At 43.0% G+C, this 14,935-nt stretch overlaps 1 protein-coding gene across 6 annotated transcripts in view; it reads left to right on the forward strand.

Moving 5' to 3' along the window:
- fars2 (phenylalanyl-tRNA synthetase 2, mitochondrial) overlaps nucleotides 1-12,517 on the forward strand; it is a 475,406-nt gene extending 462,889 nt beyond the window's left edge. For all 6 annotated transcript variants that reach the window (XM_068001781.1, XM_068001784.1, XM_068001785.1 and 3 more), the window contains one exon: nucleotides 12,244-12,517. In XM_068001781.1, coding sequence (XP_067857882.1) covers nucleotides 12,244-12,382 — 139 coding nt within the window. In that variant the 3' untranslated portion in view covers nucleotides 12,383-12,517. The remainder of the gene's footprint in view (nucleotides 1-12,243) is intronic.
- Nucleotides 12,518-14,935: the final 2,418 nt, after the last annotated feature.

The following is a 14,935-nucleotide window of genomic DNA, read 5'->3' on the forward strand; positions in this document are numbered from 1 at the left end:
TTGTGGGCAATCTTTTAGAATCCATAATTCAAAATAAAATTAGTGGACAACTAGAAATGCATGGGTTAATCAAGGACAGCATGGATTTGTTAAAGTCAAGGCATGTTTGACAAATTAATTCAAGTTTTTTGAATAAGTGACCAATTGGATCGATAAAAGGAATGCACTTGTCGTTGTGCAAATGGCATTTTCAGAAAGCTTCTATTAAGTTGTTTCACAAAAGACTTGTTAAAAAAAAATTCAGGTGAATGGTATACTAGGAAATATAGCAGCATGGAGAAAGTTGGTTGACAGACAGGAAACAGAGTTAGGGGAAATGGGTATTGCTCGGACTGAAGAAGAGTTGGAAGTGGTGTACTCCAGGGGTCAGTACTGGACAACTTTTATTGTCAGTGTATAAAAATAATTTGGACCTGGGCATAGGGAACACAATCTCAAAATTTACTGATGACACAAAAGTAGGTCTGGCAAACAGTGATGAGAACTGTGAAAGACTTCAGGAAGCTGCTGGGGACAAATCTTTTTAAACAATTGGCACAAAGGCTTATGATTTCCAGCAGAAAGAAAATAGAAAAATGAGTTAAAATGGCCTAAAAGCTTTCTATATACTACTCCAAACCAAGCAACCCTGGATATCCATTTATGCAGGCAGTAACTGGAAAAGCATTCAGCAAAATGACAGATAAATGACATGGAAGGGGTTATGATGATACTTCTGCAATATTACCAAATCATTTGCAAGCTCCTGTCTGTTTCAGACAGAAGCTTTCTATGCCCACCAAAAATGGGTGCTGTAGACAAAGGACATTATACGTCTTTGCCCCTTTTTCTGTGCGGTTACAATGTGACCTGCTGCATCTAGGGCAGTAACAGCAGCAAAATCAGCTCCAACTATTCTCAGACATGTAACAGCTGCAAAAATTAATTTAAAAAATTTCTAACGTACTGGTACTTCAAAAATCTTCACTGTGTTGAAATTGACATTCTTCACGCTATCTCCTACTCTAACCTTTTCTTTCTCAGGAACTCTGTAATATGAAACAACTTAGCTTCCCCCAGTCTTGCCTTCTTCCTACAATCTACAAGATTTTAAAACCCAAAGTTGGCATCACCTAATCACTACTGTCTGATTTACCTCAACTCTTTTTCTACTTCGGTGGTGCCCGCACTATGGGTCTTGGTCCTTCAGCTGGGTTTCTCAAAAGGTAGCATTTATTCATTTCTAGTGTATATTTTGAAGAAACTTTAAAATATTCAGCACTGCTTTCAGTTTGGTTGAACTACTACAGCAGTCCTCAAAAGATTACGTGGAGAACTTTAAGTAATTATCTTTCCTGTGTGACACCAGGAGCTTTATGTACACCCCTGTACAAGCTGCTAATTAAAGTCGTTGATCCCTCTTGTAATTTTGTCACATATTATGGATTGGCAAATATTTACTGTCAGTCTAAAATCATTACTACTTCTGATTGTTTTCCCAGCTAAGCACATAGCTGGGAAAAAATATTTTTGTTACAATTCAGATCAAAGCTCTCTTGCAATTGTGATGGAAAATAATAGAAAATCTAATAATTCTTCTTCCACCTCTGTAAAATCACCCACTTCCACCACTACCTCAGCCCATCTGTTGCTGAAATCCTCATCCATGCCTTTGTCACCTCCAAGTCCAACTATTCCAATGCTCTCATGACCAGCCTCCCATTCTCCAGCCTCTCATCCTCCACCCTCTGTAAAATTCAGCTCATCCAAAACTCTGCTGTCCTCACTGACCTACATTGACTCCTAGTCCCCCAAAGCCTCAAATTTAAAATTCTCGTTCTCATCTTTAAAGCCCTTCATGGACTTGTCCTGCCCTATCTCTGAAACTTCTTCCAGCCCTACAAATCCCCCCAGATCTCCCTGTTCTTATGAACCTGGCCTTTTGTGCATCCCCCCTCACTCCACCATTGGCCACTGTGCCTTCAGCCACGTAGGCCCCACAGTCTGGAATTCCCTCCCTATATCCCTCCGTCTTTCCACCTCTCCTCCTTCTCTCCACCTTTAAGATCCTACTTAAAACTCAGACTTTGATCAAGTTTTTGGTCATCCATCCCAATAGCTCCTTCTTTGGCTTGGCATCTATTTTTGTTCGATTATGCCTCTGTGAAGCACCTTTCAATAAAGGCTTAAATAAATGCAAGTTGTCTTGAGTAAACTATGGGAAAAAAGATAAAACTTCAGAATGTTCTAGTAATGAAAATTAACTTTGACAGTGTTTAAAGATTTAGAGACCCACAGTTGTCTCAGAATTAAATTATTTTCTGATATGTATGTTAGAGCTAAAGTTTTCCTGTGCAATAAAACTGCTTTTTCTGACTGCGCTTGTTGGGAAATTGCTTTTGGGGGGGTTTTGCAGCAGAGACTAATTGTGATAAAAAGAAAAAAACAGCAATGCTGGAAATGTGCAACGGTGGAAATTCCCAAAACATTAACCAATCTTTCTCTTTCAGTTGCTGATTGATCTGCAATGCATTTCCAGCATTTTTTTGTTTATGATTCAGATTTCTTTAATGCTCAGTTTGCGTATCAATGACTTAGATCTTCCCACTTCAATCCTGACTTCTAGCTCTGAGATTGGCAAGAGCCCAGGGGTAAAGAGCCAGAAATCCATAGGCAGGTTTCAGAAATTGCAGAACCATAAAGAGCTTGACAACAGGTAGTTCTGTGAATTTTTTCATGGGTAGAATTGTTTACATAGATGCCAGTAATGAGGTGATCTTACACAGCTGTATATAATTGCATGGGGGCACAACCTGTTTTTTAAACTACTTTTTTTAAACCCTTTATGTAATTTTCAATATAATTAACATATCCTTGTTCTTCATTCTTCAGTTCACATGTACTCATGGCTTTCTGCTGCTGAGAGAACAGGCAGGTGGCCTCTTCTTGGTGAGGCACATGATATTACCCAGTGTCCATACCCCTTACCTCCACTCTCTGCAGCCTCCACTTGGTGTCTCCCAGATTGGCAACTGAGTGAATGTTATGTTTTTAGGTTTATACACTATATATTTTCTTTGGGTTCAGCATCGTAGACCACCTGCACACCGCCTCCCCCCCCCCCACAACATGTTTGCCACATCGTGAACTGTGTCTATACTTACCCAATATCTAGGCAAATGTAGCGAGTCCAAGAGCCAAACACAGAACCTTTGTCATTGTACTTCAGCTTACTGGATATATCATGTACCTCCACGTGACATCCTCAGCTTCAGCAAGGTGGAAAAATAAATATTCTATCAGACAGTGACAAGGTGGAAGAATTTGTATAAACTGCTAGTCAGATTTGTTGAACAGTAAAAACATAAATGAATTGTATTAAATGCAAACAATAGATTTATAGTAATTATAAATTGTACCATGATCCTTGGAATACCATAAACAGCAAAGGTGTTTCTCCTGTGCCGACACAAGATAAAATTGACGCTTGATATAAGGTCCCTTATACCTTACCTGGCTGTTTGCTACCCTGGAGTCTGAGGCCTGCCCTATCACTGTCTGGTTCAAAATGACTGCTCATTAGGAGGAATTCAGCCTCAAATATACTATTCAAACTCCTTTCAATATACACCAAAGCAAGGGGCATTAGCATAAAGTAAGGCCATAACTATATTAGGTGGTCAGCCAGTCACACATTCAAAAAAGTGTTTGCCCACACAAGTACAGCTGCAACTCACTGTAGGATCCAAAGACATCTCTCAATCTGTCTGTGTGTACCCAACTGAGGTATTAAGCTGACCAAATTCAATAGAATGACACCTAACCAGATAGGTGTCAGGAAATGCTTCTTTGGAATAATGGGGTAAATTTTAACCCCCAAGAATGGGTGGGTTGGCGGCGGGTGGACAGTGAAAATACTCTGTTTTCGGAGCGGGACCACATCCCGGCTCCAACACGCCCACTTACAGGTTTGACCCAGACACGTTTGGATGTACGCGCGCTTTTGACACTCTGAACTCCCACCGGCACTTAAAGTCGGCGGGCCAATATTTAAAAGGCCCATTTAGGTATTTAAACCACTTAAAGCGATTAACTTTTTGTGTATTGCGTAACAAAAAACCATTTTAACTTCTGTTGAACGAGTCTCCCATGGTCTCTGAACCACACCATGGAAACGGAGGCGAGTTGCAGCCGACCCTCGTGGACCTTTAAACCAGTGATTGACACGTGAATAAAAGGTGAGTTTTTGCAGCAGGGCACTCAGTTCTCTCAGACAAACCTTTGGTTGGGAGTTCTTTGTGTTTAGACTGAGATTTCTTTGTTCACACTCAGAATTCTTGTGTTCAAACATATTTACTTACATTTTGGACCCCTTCAAACTGACATCATCAGGATGGGGGGGTGGGGGACGCAATGGATTTATTCAACAGTACATCTTAGGAGGAGGCACATCACGGCATGCAGTTCTGGGAGTTGCAGGTGCACAAGACAGAGGTGCACCACAAAGGCCTGCAGAAGAGCAGAGAAAGGATCAACGGAGGGGCTAACGTCGCAGGAGGCACTACCTCATGAGAGGATCTACAGACAGAGGCTGAACCTCCTTGGATCTCTCTGAGGAGCAGTGCCTAAACAGGCTCAGATTGAATTGCCAGATGGTCACAGACATCTGCACGCTCCTTCATGCAGAGCTGCTCCCGGCTGGACCTGGTGGCCACGCATTACCCATCATTCTCAAAGTAACCACTGCCCCCAATTTCTTTGCCTCCGGATCCTTCCAGGGCGCCACCAACGATATCTCCAGGGTCTGTTAGTTGTCTGCACATAAGTGTATACGATAGGTGATGGATGGCTTGTTTGCCAGGGCATCCGACTACGTCAACTTCCCCTGCGACGACATCAACCAGACTGAGAGGGCAGTGGGTTTGAACTTTTTCCACTGTCTTCCCACGGGTGCAGGGCACAGTTGATTGCACACACATAGCAATCCAAGGACCTGCACATGAGCCAGGACTGTTCATCAACTGAAAGGGATATCACTCCATCAATGCGCAGCTGGTTTGCGACCACTGGAAGAGATTTCTGCAGGTGTGTGCCAGATTCCCTGGCAGCTGCCATGATTCCTTCATTTTGCACGAGTCCAACATCCCAGTCCTCTTCTACACACAAGACAGACTTAAGGGCTGGTTCCTTGGAGTCAAGGGACACCCCTGCAGATGTGGCTCATAACACCAACGAGGCACAGCAGCAATACAAAGATAGTCACATCTCTACCAGGTCTGTTATTGAACAAACTGTAGGAATGCTGAAGATGTGCTTCAGGTGCCTGGATCGATCTGGGGCAGCCCTTCAGTATTCACCAGCGAGGTAGTGCAGACTAATAGTAGTGTGTTGTGCCCTGCACAACATCGCTCAGCAGAGAGGGTTATAGGTGGAGGAGCTCGAATGCACTCGTGAAGCATCTTCATCTGCCGGCAACATTGAAGAAGACGACGATGAGGAGGAGGAGGACGAAAATGGGCGTCTCATTGCTAGAGCAGCGGTACATATGGCTGCTCGTGATAAGAACATAAGAACTAGGAGCAGGAGTAGGCCAATCGGCCCCTCGATTGGTGCCAGGGAGTCACTCATATCTAAACAGGTTCTTATAAGGAGATCTGCAAACTGTAGATAGTGAACTACTCAGACCACCTGGAACAACCACCACCACTGTCACCAGCTCCCCACCCCACCCCCACTTGTACAAAACAGTCCTTCAACCACACATACTCCCATTGTAAACGCACCCAATGGGTGGCATCAAGTCAGGGCGTTCATGATGAAACACATAAAGGGCACTTTCACACAAGGGACTCAAGAATGGACAAGACGTAGCAGTGGTGGTGACAATTATAACATATAATGTGCATGTAAGAAACAACAAATATAAATGAAAACCATGATATTCCATCAGACACACTTGTGCATATCCTTGGTGATCACAAAACCTTAGCCTTCCTCTTCCTAGTATTTCTACATGGTGCATCCCATGTGGCTTCAGCAGAGGTAGTGGCAGGTTGCTCAGGTCCCTGCCCTGACTGCTGAGATGCTCTCGGCCTGGACCTCTGGGTTTTGGAGCCCGTGAGGGCTCGCCGAAGACATCCCAACTCCTGTATTCAATGTTCTGACCAATGAAACCAAGCATGCTGAATGCCTTCTTCACCACCCTATCCACCTGTGACTCCACTTTCAAGGAGCTATGAACCTGTACTCCTCGATCTCTTTGTTCTATAACTCTCCCCAATGCCCTACCATTAACGGAGTAGGTCCTGGCCAGATTCAATCTACCAAAATGCATCACCTCACATTTATCTAAATTAAACTCCATCTGCCGTTCATCGGCCCACTGGCCCAATTTATCAAGATCCCGTTGCAATCCTAGATAACCTTCTTCACTGTCCACAATGCCACCAATCTTGGTGTCATCTGCAAACTTACTAACCATGCCTTCTAAATTCTCATCCAAATCATTAATATAAATAACAAATAACAGCCGTCCCAGCACCGATCCCTGAGGCACACCGCTGGTCACAGGCCTCCAGTTTGAAAAACAACCCTCTACAACCACCCTCTGTCTTCTGTCGTCAATCCAATTTTGTATCCAATTGGCTACCTCACCTTGGATCCCGTGAGATTTAACCTTATGTAACAACCTACCATGCGGTACCTTGTCAAAGGCTTTGCTAAAGTCCATGTAGGCCACGTCTACTGCACAGCCCTCATCTATCTTCTTGGTTACCCCTTCAAAAAACTCAATCAAATTCGTGAGACATGATTTTCCTCTCACAAAACCATGCTGACTGTTCCTAATCAGTCCCTGCCTCTCCAAATGCCTGTAGATCCTGTCTCTCAGAATACCCTCTAACAACTTACCCACTACAGATGTCAGGCTCACCGGTCTGTAGTTTCCAGGCTTTTCCCTGCCGCCCTTCTTAAACAAAGGCACAACATTTGCTACCCTCCAATCTTCAGGCACCTCATCTGTAGCTGTCGATGATTCAAATATCTCTGCTAGGGGACCCGCAATTTCCTCCCTAACCTCCCATAACGTCCTGGGATACATTTCATCAGGTCCCGGAGATTTATCTACCTTGATGCGCGTTAAGACTTCCAGCACCTCCCTCTCTGTAATATGTACACTCCTCAAGACATCACTATTTATTTCCCCAAGTTCCCTAACATCCATGCCTTTCTCAATCGTAAATACTGATGTGAAATATTAATTTAGGATCTCACCCATCTCTTGTGGTTCCGCACATAGATGACCTTGTTGATCCTTGATATGATAACTTATTTCAGCTCCCATAATGACTGAGTAGGTGAACGAGTTATACACTCCAGGAAGGTTTAGGCTTAATTGCACGGCTGTGCTGATGTGACAGAGAGAGGGGAATTATGTCTAATGGGGTTCTGGTATCTATTACTTTAAACTCAGTTTGTGCACAAAGGGAGTCTAGCAGTCAGCTAGGCTATTTTTTTTTCAATTGTTCTTGGAATATAGATGATGCTGGCAAGGCCACATTTATTGCCCTTCCCTAGTTGCCCCGAGAAGGTGATGGTGGGCCTTCTCCTTGAACCACTGGAATTGTTGTGCTGTTGATGCTCCCACAATGATCTTAGGTCAGGAATTCCAGGATATTGACCCAACAACAATGAAGAAATGACAGTACATGCCCAAGTCAGGGCGGTGTGTTACTTGGAGGTGACAGTATTCCCACGACATTGCTGCTCTTGACCTTCTCAGTGACAGAGGTCACAGCGAACAGTGGTGCTGTCAAAGCTTCCTTGGTGAATTTCTGTAATGCATCCTGTAGATCTTAAATATTGTAACTTCAGTGCACCAGCGGTAAAGGGGATGGATATTGAGTCCAGTGGCAGAGACACCAATTAAGTCCTGGATGGTATAGAAATTTTTTGTTGCAACTGCACCCATTCAGGCGATTGATCCAACACACTCATGACTTGAGCCTTGTAGGTAGTGGATAGGCTTTAAAGGGTCAGGAGGTGACCTACTCGTTGCAGAGCACTCAGCCTCTGCCCTGCTCTTGTAGTCATGGTGTTGATATGGCTGGGCCAGTTTACCTACTGGTCAGTGGCGACTCGCAAGATGTTAATGGTGGGGTGTCAGCAATGATATGGCACATGTGTGGCATTTGTCTGCTTATGCCTGGTCCTGCTGTAGGTTGGCATGGGCAGGTTTATTATCAGAGGTGTTGTGAATGGAGCTGATCACTGTGAAATCCTCAGGGAACATCCCGCTCCTGCCTTTATGATGGAGGAAAGGTCACTGATGAAGTAGCTGACGATGGCTTGGCGGAGGACATTTCCCTAAGGAACTCTTGCAGTGATGTCCTAGGCTGTGAGGACTAGCTTCTGACAACCACCATCATTTACCATTGTGTCAGCTGTGACTCCAGCCATTGGAGGATTTCCCTGAGACCCCCATTGACTTAAGTTTTTCCAAGGTCTTTGATGCCATACTCGATCAAATGCTGCCTCGAGGTAAAGAGCAGTTACTCTCACCTCTCCTTGGGCATTCGGCATTTATGTCCATGTCTGGATCAAGACTGTGGCGAGATCTTGAACCGAGTGGTTCTGGTGGAACCCAATCTTAACGTCGGTGAGCAGGTTATTGGTGGTGTTTGATGGCAAAGTTACTAGCATCTAAAAGGAGCAGTCAGCATTAGACCATAAGAGATAGGAGCAGGAGTAGGCCATTCGGCCCCTCGAGCCTGCTCCACCATTTAATGAGATCGTGGTTGATCTGATTTTTACCTCAACTCCACTTTCTCGCCCTTTCCTCTTATCCTTTGACTCCCTTGCTGATCAAAAATTTGTCTAACTCAGCCTTGATTGTATTCAATGACTCAGCCTCCACAGCTTTGGGGTAAAGAATTCCAAAGATTCACGACCCTCTGGGAGAAGAAATTCCTTCTCATTTCCGTCTTGAACGGGTGACCCTTTATTCTGAGACTATGCCCCCTAGTTTTAGATTTCCCCCATGAGGGGTAACATCCTTTTTTTTTGTTCGCTCATGGGATGTGGGCGTCGCTGGCAAGGCCAGCATTTATTGCCCATCCCTAATTGCCCTTGAGAAGGTGGTGGTGAGCCGCCTTCTTGAACCGCTGCAGTCCATGCGGTGAAGGTTCTCCCACAGTGCTGTTAGGTAGGGAGTTCCAGGATTTTGAACCAGCGACGATGAAGGAACGGCGATATATTTCCAAATTGGGATGGTGTGTGACTTGGAGGGGAACGTGCAGGTGGTGTTGTTCCCATGTGCCTGCTGCCCTTGTCCTTCTAGGTGGTAGAGGTCGCGGGTTTGGGAGGTGCTGTCGAAGAAGCCTTGGCAAGTTGCTGCAGTGCATCCTGTGGATGGTACACACTGCAGCCACAGTGCGCCGGTGGTGAAGGGAGTGAATGTTTAGGGTGGTGGATGGGGTGCCAGTCAAGTGGGCTGCTTTGTCCTGGATGGTGTCGAGCTTCTTGAGTGTTGTTGGAGCTGCACTCATCCAGGCAAGTGGAGAGTATTCCATCACACTCCTTACTTGTGCCTTGTCGATGGTGGAAAGGCTCTGGGGAGTCTTGAGGTGAGTCACTCGCCACAGAATACCCAGCCTCTGACCTGCTCTCTTGTAGCCACAGTATTTATATGGCTCAGCATCTACCCTATCAAGTCCCCTCAGAATCTTGTATGTTTCAATAAGATCTCCTCTCATTCTTCTAAACTCCAGTGAATATAGACCCAACCTGTTCAATCTTTCCTTATAAGACAACCCTTCCATACCTGAAATCAACCCAGTGAACCTTCTCTGAATTGCCTCCAATGCAAGTATGTCGTTCCTTAAATAAGGGCACCAGAACTGTACGCAGTACTCCAGGTGTGGTCTCACCAGCACCCTGTACAGTTGTAACATGACTTCCCTGCTTTTATACTCCATCTCCCTAGAAATAAAGGCCAATATTCCGTTTGCCTTCCGGATTACCTGTTGCACCTGTATGTTGACTTTTTGTGTTTCATGTACGAGGACACCCAGATCCCTCTGTACCGCAACATTTTGTAGTATTTCTCCATTCAAATAATATTTTGCTTTTTTATTTTTCCTCCCAAAGTGGATGACTTCACATTTTCCCACATTATATTCCATCTGCCAAATTTTTGACCATTCGCTTAACCTGTCAATATCCCTTTGCAGACACTTTGTGTCCTCATCGCAACTTGCTTTTCCACCTATCTTTGTATCATCAGCAAATTTGGCCACAAGACACTCTGTTCCTTCATCCAAGTCATTGATATATACTGTAAATAGTTGAGGTCCCAGCACTGATCTCTGTGGCACCCCACTAGTTACAGATTGCTATTTTGAAAATGACCCTTTTATCCTGACTCTTTGTTTTCTGTTAGTTAGCCAATCCTCTATCCATGCCAGTATATTACCCCCAACACCATGAACTCTTATCTTATGCAGTAATCTTTTATGTGGCACCTTATCGAATGCCTTTTGGAAATCCAAATATACTGCATCCATTGGTTCCCCTTTATCCACCCTGCCCATTACTTCCTCAAAGAGCTCTAATAAATTTGTCAGATATGATTTCCCCTTCATAAAACCATGTTGACGGTCAGTAGTGGGCCTTCCTGTATGAAACACAGATAAACCTCTCTCAGGAAAATACAGTTAAAAAATTCTTTCTGGTTTGGCAGTTTGCTCAAGAGGTTTCAGATGAAGGAACTTATGACAATTTAGAATAACGGGGAAATCAGAGGAATCCTGTATAAATCTTAAAACAAGTACAAGAGATTAGATGAATCATAAGAACATAAGAAATAGGAGCAGGAATAGGCCATACGGCCCCTTGAGCCTGTTCCGCCATTCAATAAGATTATGGCTGATCTATGGGCTCAACTCCACTTTCCCGCCCGATCCCCATATCCTTTGAATCCTTAGAGTTACTACCTATTTATTATTTTACCATTCGGAGGAGTTGAGTTGAAAACTTATCACTGTTAGACGCTTTGCTTGTTCATTGTTTACTTAATAAATTTGGTTCATGTTTCGTACTTTAAGCAAGATCTGTCATAAGTCTCAGTTTGCTTTCAAGGACTGAATGGAAATCTTACGGAAGCATAAGATAGTCCAGTGCTTAATAGCAATTACAAAACAGGGCCCGCTGTTCATTAACTTGGGCATGTTCCCAAACCCTTTCCTGGAGTTGCAGGCAAAGATGGACACTGTTTAAGGTTTAGGAGTTGGAGCTCAACCATGAGAGTGGCCTAAAACACACAAACCAAAATAATCAAACATAAAAAGGTTTGCAAAACTCAAAAATGTGACAATTGGGTTAGTTGCCCTCAGCCAAAGCAGCAATGAGGGCACAACAATTTGCCCCAATATCTTTGGGCTAGAGAAGAAAAAAAATCAACCATGTTTTCTCTTTCTGATAGCTAGCTATATAAATGCAGATTGTTGTTCCTATGGTGCAGTAACTCTTGTTGGACATCTCAGGTGGATGTCAAGTGAGGACAGAGCCTGGTTCAGCTGTGCTGTTGACCATAGTTAAATAACCTACGAGCACTCACCGGCTAGGTTTATGCATGAAGTATAGCTTGTTGGGTGAGGTACAATCGGGCTTGTGGGCGGTTTGAGTAACCTCCTTAAGTAAGGGGAGAGGAGTAGGAAAAGAAAATTGGAAAATTGAGGAAAAAAAGAAAAGTAACTGATTTGATTTTCATTACCTAGTGCACGTTGCTCTAATTATAAATTAGACCATAGTTAAGTTAATAAAAAAAACTGTGATGATCTGTTAAGAAGTGCTAGGCCTTACGATTCAGGAATTTGAAATTTCTCTGTGCTAAAACAGGTCAACAAATTGTTCAAATATTGCACACAGGAATTTGACACAAATGCATTAATAAGCGTGCTAAAAATAGGACACAGATTCACAGAGCAACTCGGCATGGATAATAAATCGAGCCTTGTGCCAAGGCTAAACTCTCAGAACTGTGCCTACCCAGCAGCTACACATTAACAGGGGAAAAAGGGAAAATATAAATGATTGGAATAATGAATCAGTTTATAGTAAAACTGTGTAGAGTTCACATGACTGGACTAGAAACAAAATATAAAATTGGTAGCCCTCTTGTACCTTTATATATGTATATGTCTGGCAGGTTGGGCATGCACATCCTGCGTTTGCAGTAAATGAACTGATGGTTATTTCTCTGTCTAGGACGAAAAAGGTCAGCCACTGCTATAGGATTACCTACCGCCACATGGAACGAACATTAACCCAAGAGGAGGTGCGCATCGTTCATCAGGCAATTGAAAAAATGGTAGTGGAGAAAATGGGAATAGAAGGCAGATTTTAAAATCAAGAAAATGATGAATTTTTTGATTTTGCTGAAGTTCACCCGTCAGTTTTTGTCATGCTCAACAAATGATGAAATGTAAATGGAGTTTCAATTAAGGCCAAACTTGATTTCAGTAAAGCTTAGCATTTTGGATGAACGTGTTTGCTATTTTTTTTTGTGCCTGTATGTGCAGAGACACTAACCTTCATTTGTAAAACAGAAAGGTTTTTCTTTACATTTTATGCTGTGATCTATGTTAATTGGCTCCCAGGAGTTAAGCTACTTCGGAAAGGTACCAGGCCTCATCATCCATTCATCAGACCAAATTAGGCAACTACTGACACCTTTTCCATGACAAGCAACTTAATAGCAGCTTTCCTGGTACAGAAGGAGTCAGAAATATTTGCTTTCATATGCAGTAAATGATTACAATAATTGATGCAGGAAAAACAGGAAACAAATATGTCAAGTTGGTCTAAAATATTCCAGTACGATCACTTAAGCCTTAAAGACCCTCTTGCTTCAGGTAGATTCTTAACAATGTGTTTTTGATCCTGTTATGAATAGACTTGATTTTATTACTTTCTAGATGATAAGAAAATAAATGCAACTTTTTATGCATTTGTATGATCATTTTAAGCAATTCAGCACCTATGAGATACTGAAACATGTTTACTAAATGGACAACTGAAATCTAAGCATTTCACTCAAGATGTAGGTAATGGCCCTGATTTTCCTCAGGGGTCCTGCCGTAACTTTGGTGAGAGATCAGCGAACACTCTGGAGAAACAGCATAAACAGCTGAAATTCGCCGTTTACACTATTTCTCTGCAGGTTCCACTGATTTCTGCAAACGTTACAGCCTGAGATTGTGAGAACCCCCTGAAAATTGAGAGCCCTTGTCTTGTAGAGGACTAATAGGGGCAGAAATTGCTTGAAAAAGAACGATGAGCTCAACAGCGCTCACCATTGTTCATGGCGAAATTGTGGAGCAAGTTCCAGCGCTCGCACCATGTGCAGTGAAACACGGAAATCCGGAACTTACTCCTCTTGGTTCGCCGGAGATATGACAGCTTCGAATTAAAGGGACATCGCACCCTACAATCAGAGAAATCATTGAAAAGCGCCAACTTGCTCATCTGCCCAGCTGGAAAGTAAGTAATTACACCACAAAACAGATATGCTTAAAAATACCAGGTCTAAACTAAGTTTTAATAGCACGGTAAGTCTTGATGACTGCTAAACAACTAAAAATTAATTTTTAAAAATGTGGCATCTCATTACTCATTATTTGAATAGTTTTTGATCATTAAAAAAAATTAAATATTAAAAAATTTTTAAAACATTTTTTTTTACTTTTCTCTTGTGTCTCTTTTATTTAATTTGATTATTTCTTACCCTCTTTTTTTCGCTGCCTCTAACTGTTTTTACAATGATTTTAATGTTGCACCTTTCACTTCCTGGTTTAACGTTCCAAACCTGCAGAGGCAGTGAACGCAAGTTGTCAAAAATACTGTGCTCTGATTGGTCGAGGGAAGAGATTGATCCTCTCTCTTCTCCCATGGGTCCTAGCTTCACTTGAACTGACGCTGGGCTCTTCTCTGCTTCCTATTAGAGGAATTGCACTCAGTAAAGACTGCGGTAAGTTAGTGGGTTAGTATAAATCTATGGAATGGAGAGCACTGTTGGTTCGCCGCTCCGAGCAATTTCTGGCCCATTATCTTTCTATTTTTAGTGTCCTTTAATAAGCAATAGAAAATTCTACAGATTGAGATGAGAAGTAGGCAACAACTTTCATAATGCACCTTATCTGGACAAGAGAAAGGTCTGCTGATTCATTGTGGGTAATCTTAACCCCAAAGAACGGGTGGGAGGTAAAAAATAACAGATTTTTGAAGTGGGACCCCAACCCGGCTCCTACACGCCCACTTACGGGTTTAACCCAGTGGTCCCCACTCAATGCTGGTTGGCAGCTTGTTAAAGGGGGCAATGTACCTCATTGCAGTAGTTGGGGCATTTAATTTTTGTGCATTATAAAGTTAAAACATATTTAACCCTACCTGCACAGGTTTCCCATTACTTCTGATTCTTGTCAGGTGAGAGGAGGTGGGAAGGGCTGGATCCATAAGGTGAGTGCCTTTATTGCACTGCTTGTGGGCCAGGAGGAGCAGGAGTGCTTCATCCAGGCCCAACAAGCTCACCTGGTGTGATTGGACACCCATAATCGGCCGACCCCCCCCCCCCCCACCGATTGTAGACCCCCCCCCCCCACCCCGATGGCCTGGAACCCCAGGGTAAGCTACCTCTGTACTAAATACTGCCGTGCTACCTGGAAAATATTCCACCAAAAAAATGTGTAACCAATGGAAAGAGATCATATTATGCTGGTGCCATTTTCTTCCAACTACTTAGACATATTTAATGAAGGACTGTAACTCAATTCCATCCGTAGTAAATGCAACATTCCACATCCCTATTGAACTATTAATAGATGAATATCCCAAAATTAGAGAGATATGCAAATCTCAAATTTATTATTATCTGTTACGGGATCTTAATTTGGTACTAAGA

This window comes from Heptranchias perlo, chromosome 2, assembly GCF_035084215.1.
Source record: "Heptranchias perlo isolate sHepPer1 chromosome 2, sHepPer1.hap1, whole genome shotgun sequence".
In the NCBI taxonomy this organism is placed as follows: domain Eukaryota; kingdom Metazoa; phylum Chordata; class Chondrichthyes; order Hexanchiformes; family Hexanchidae; genus Heptranchias; species Heptranchias perlo.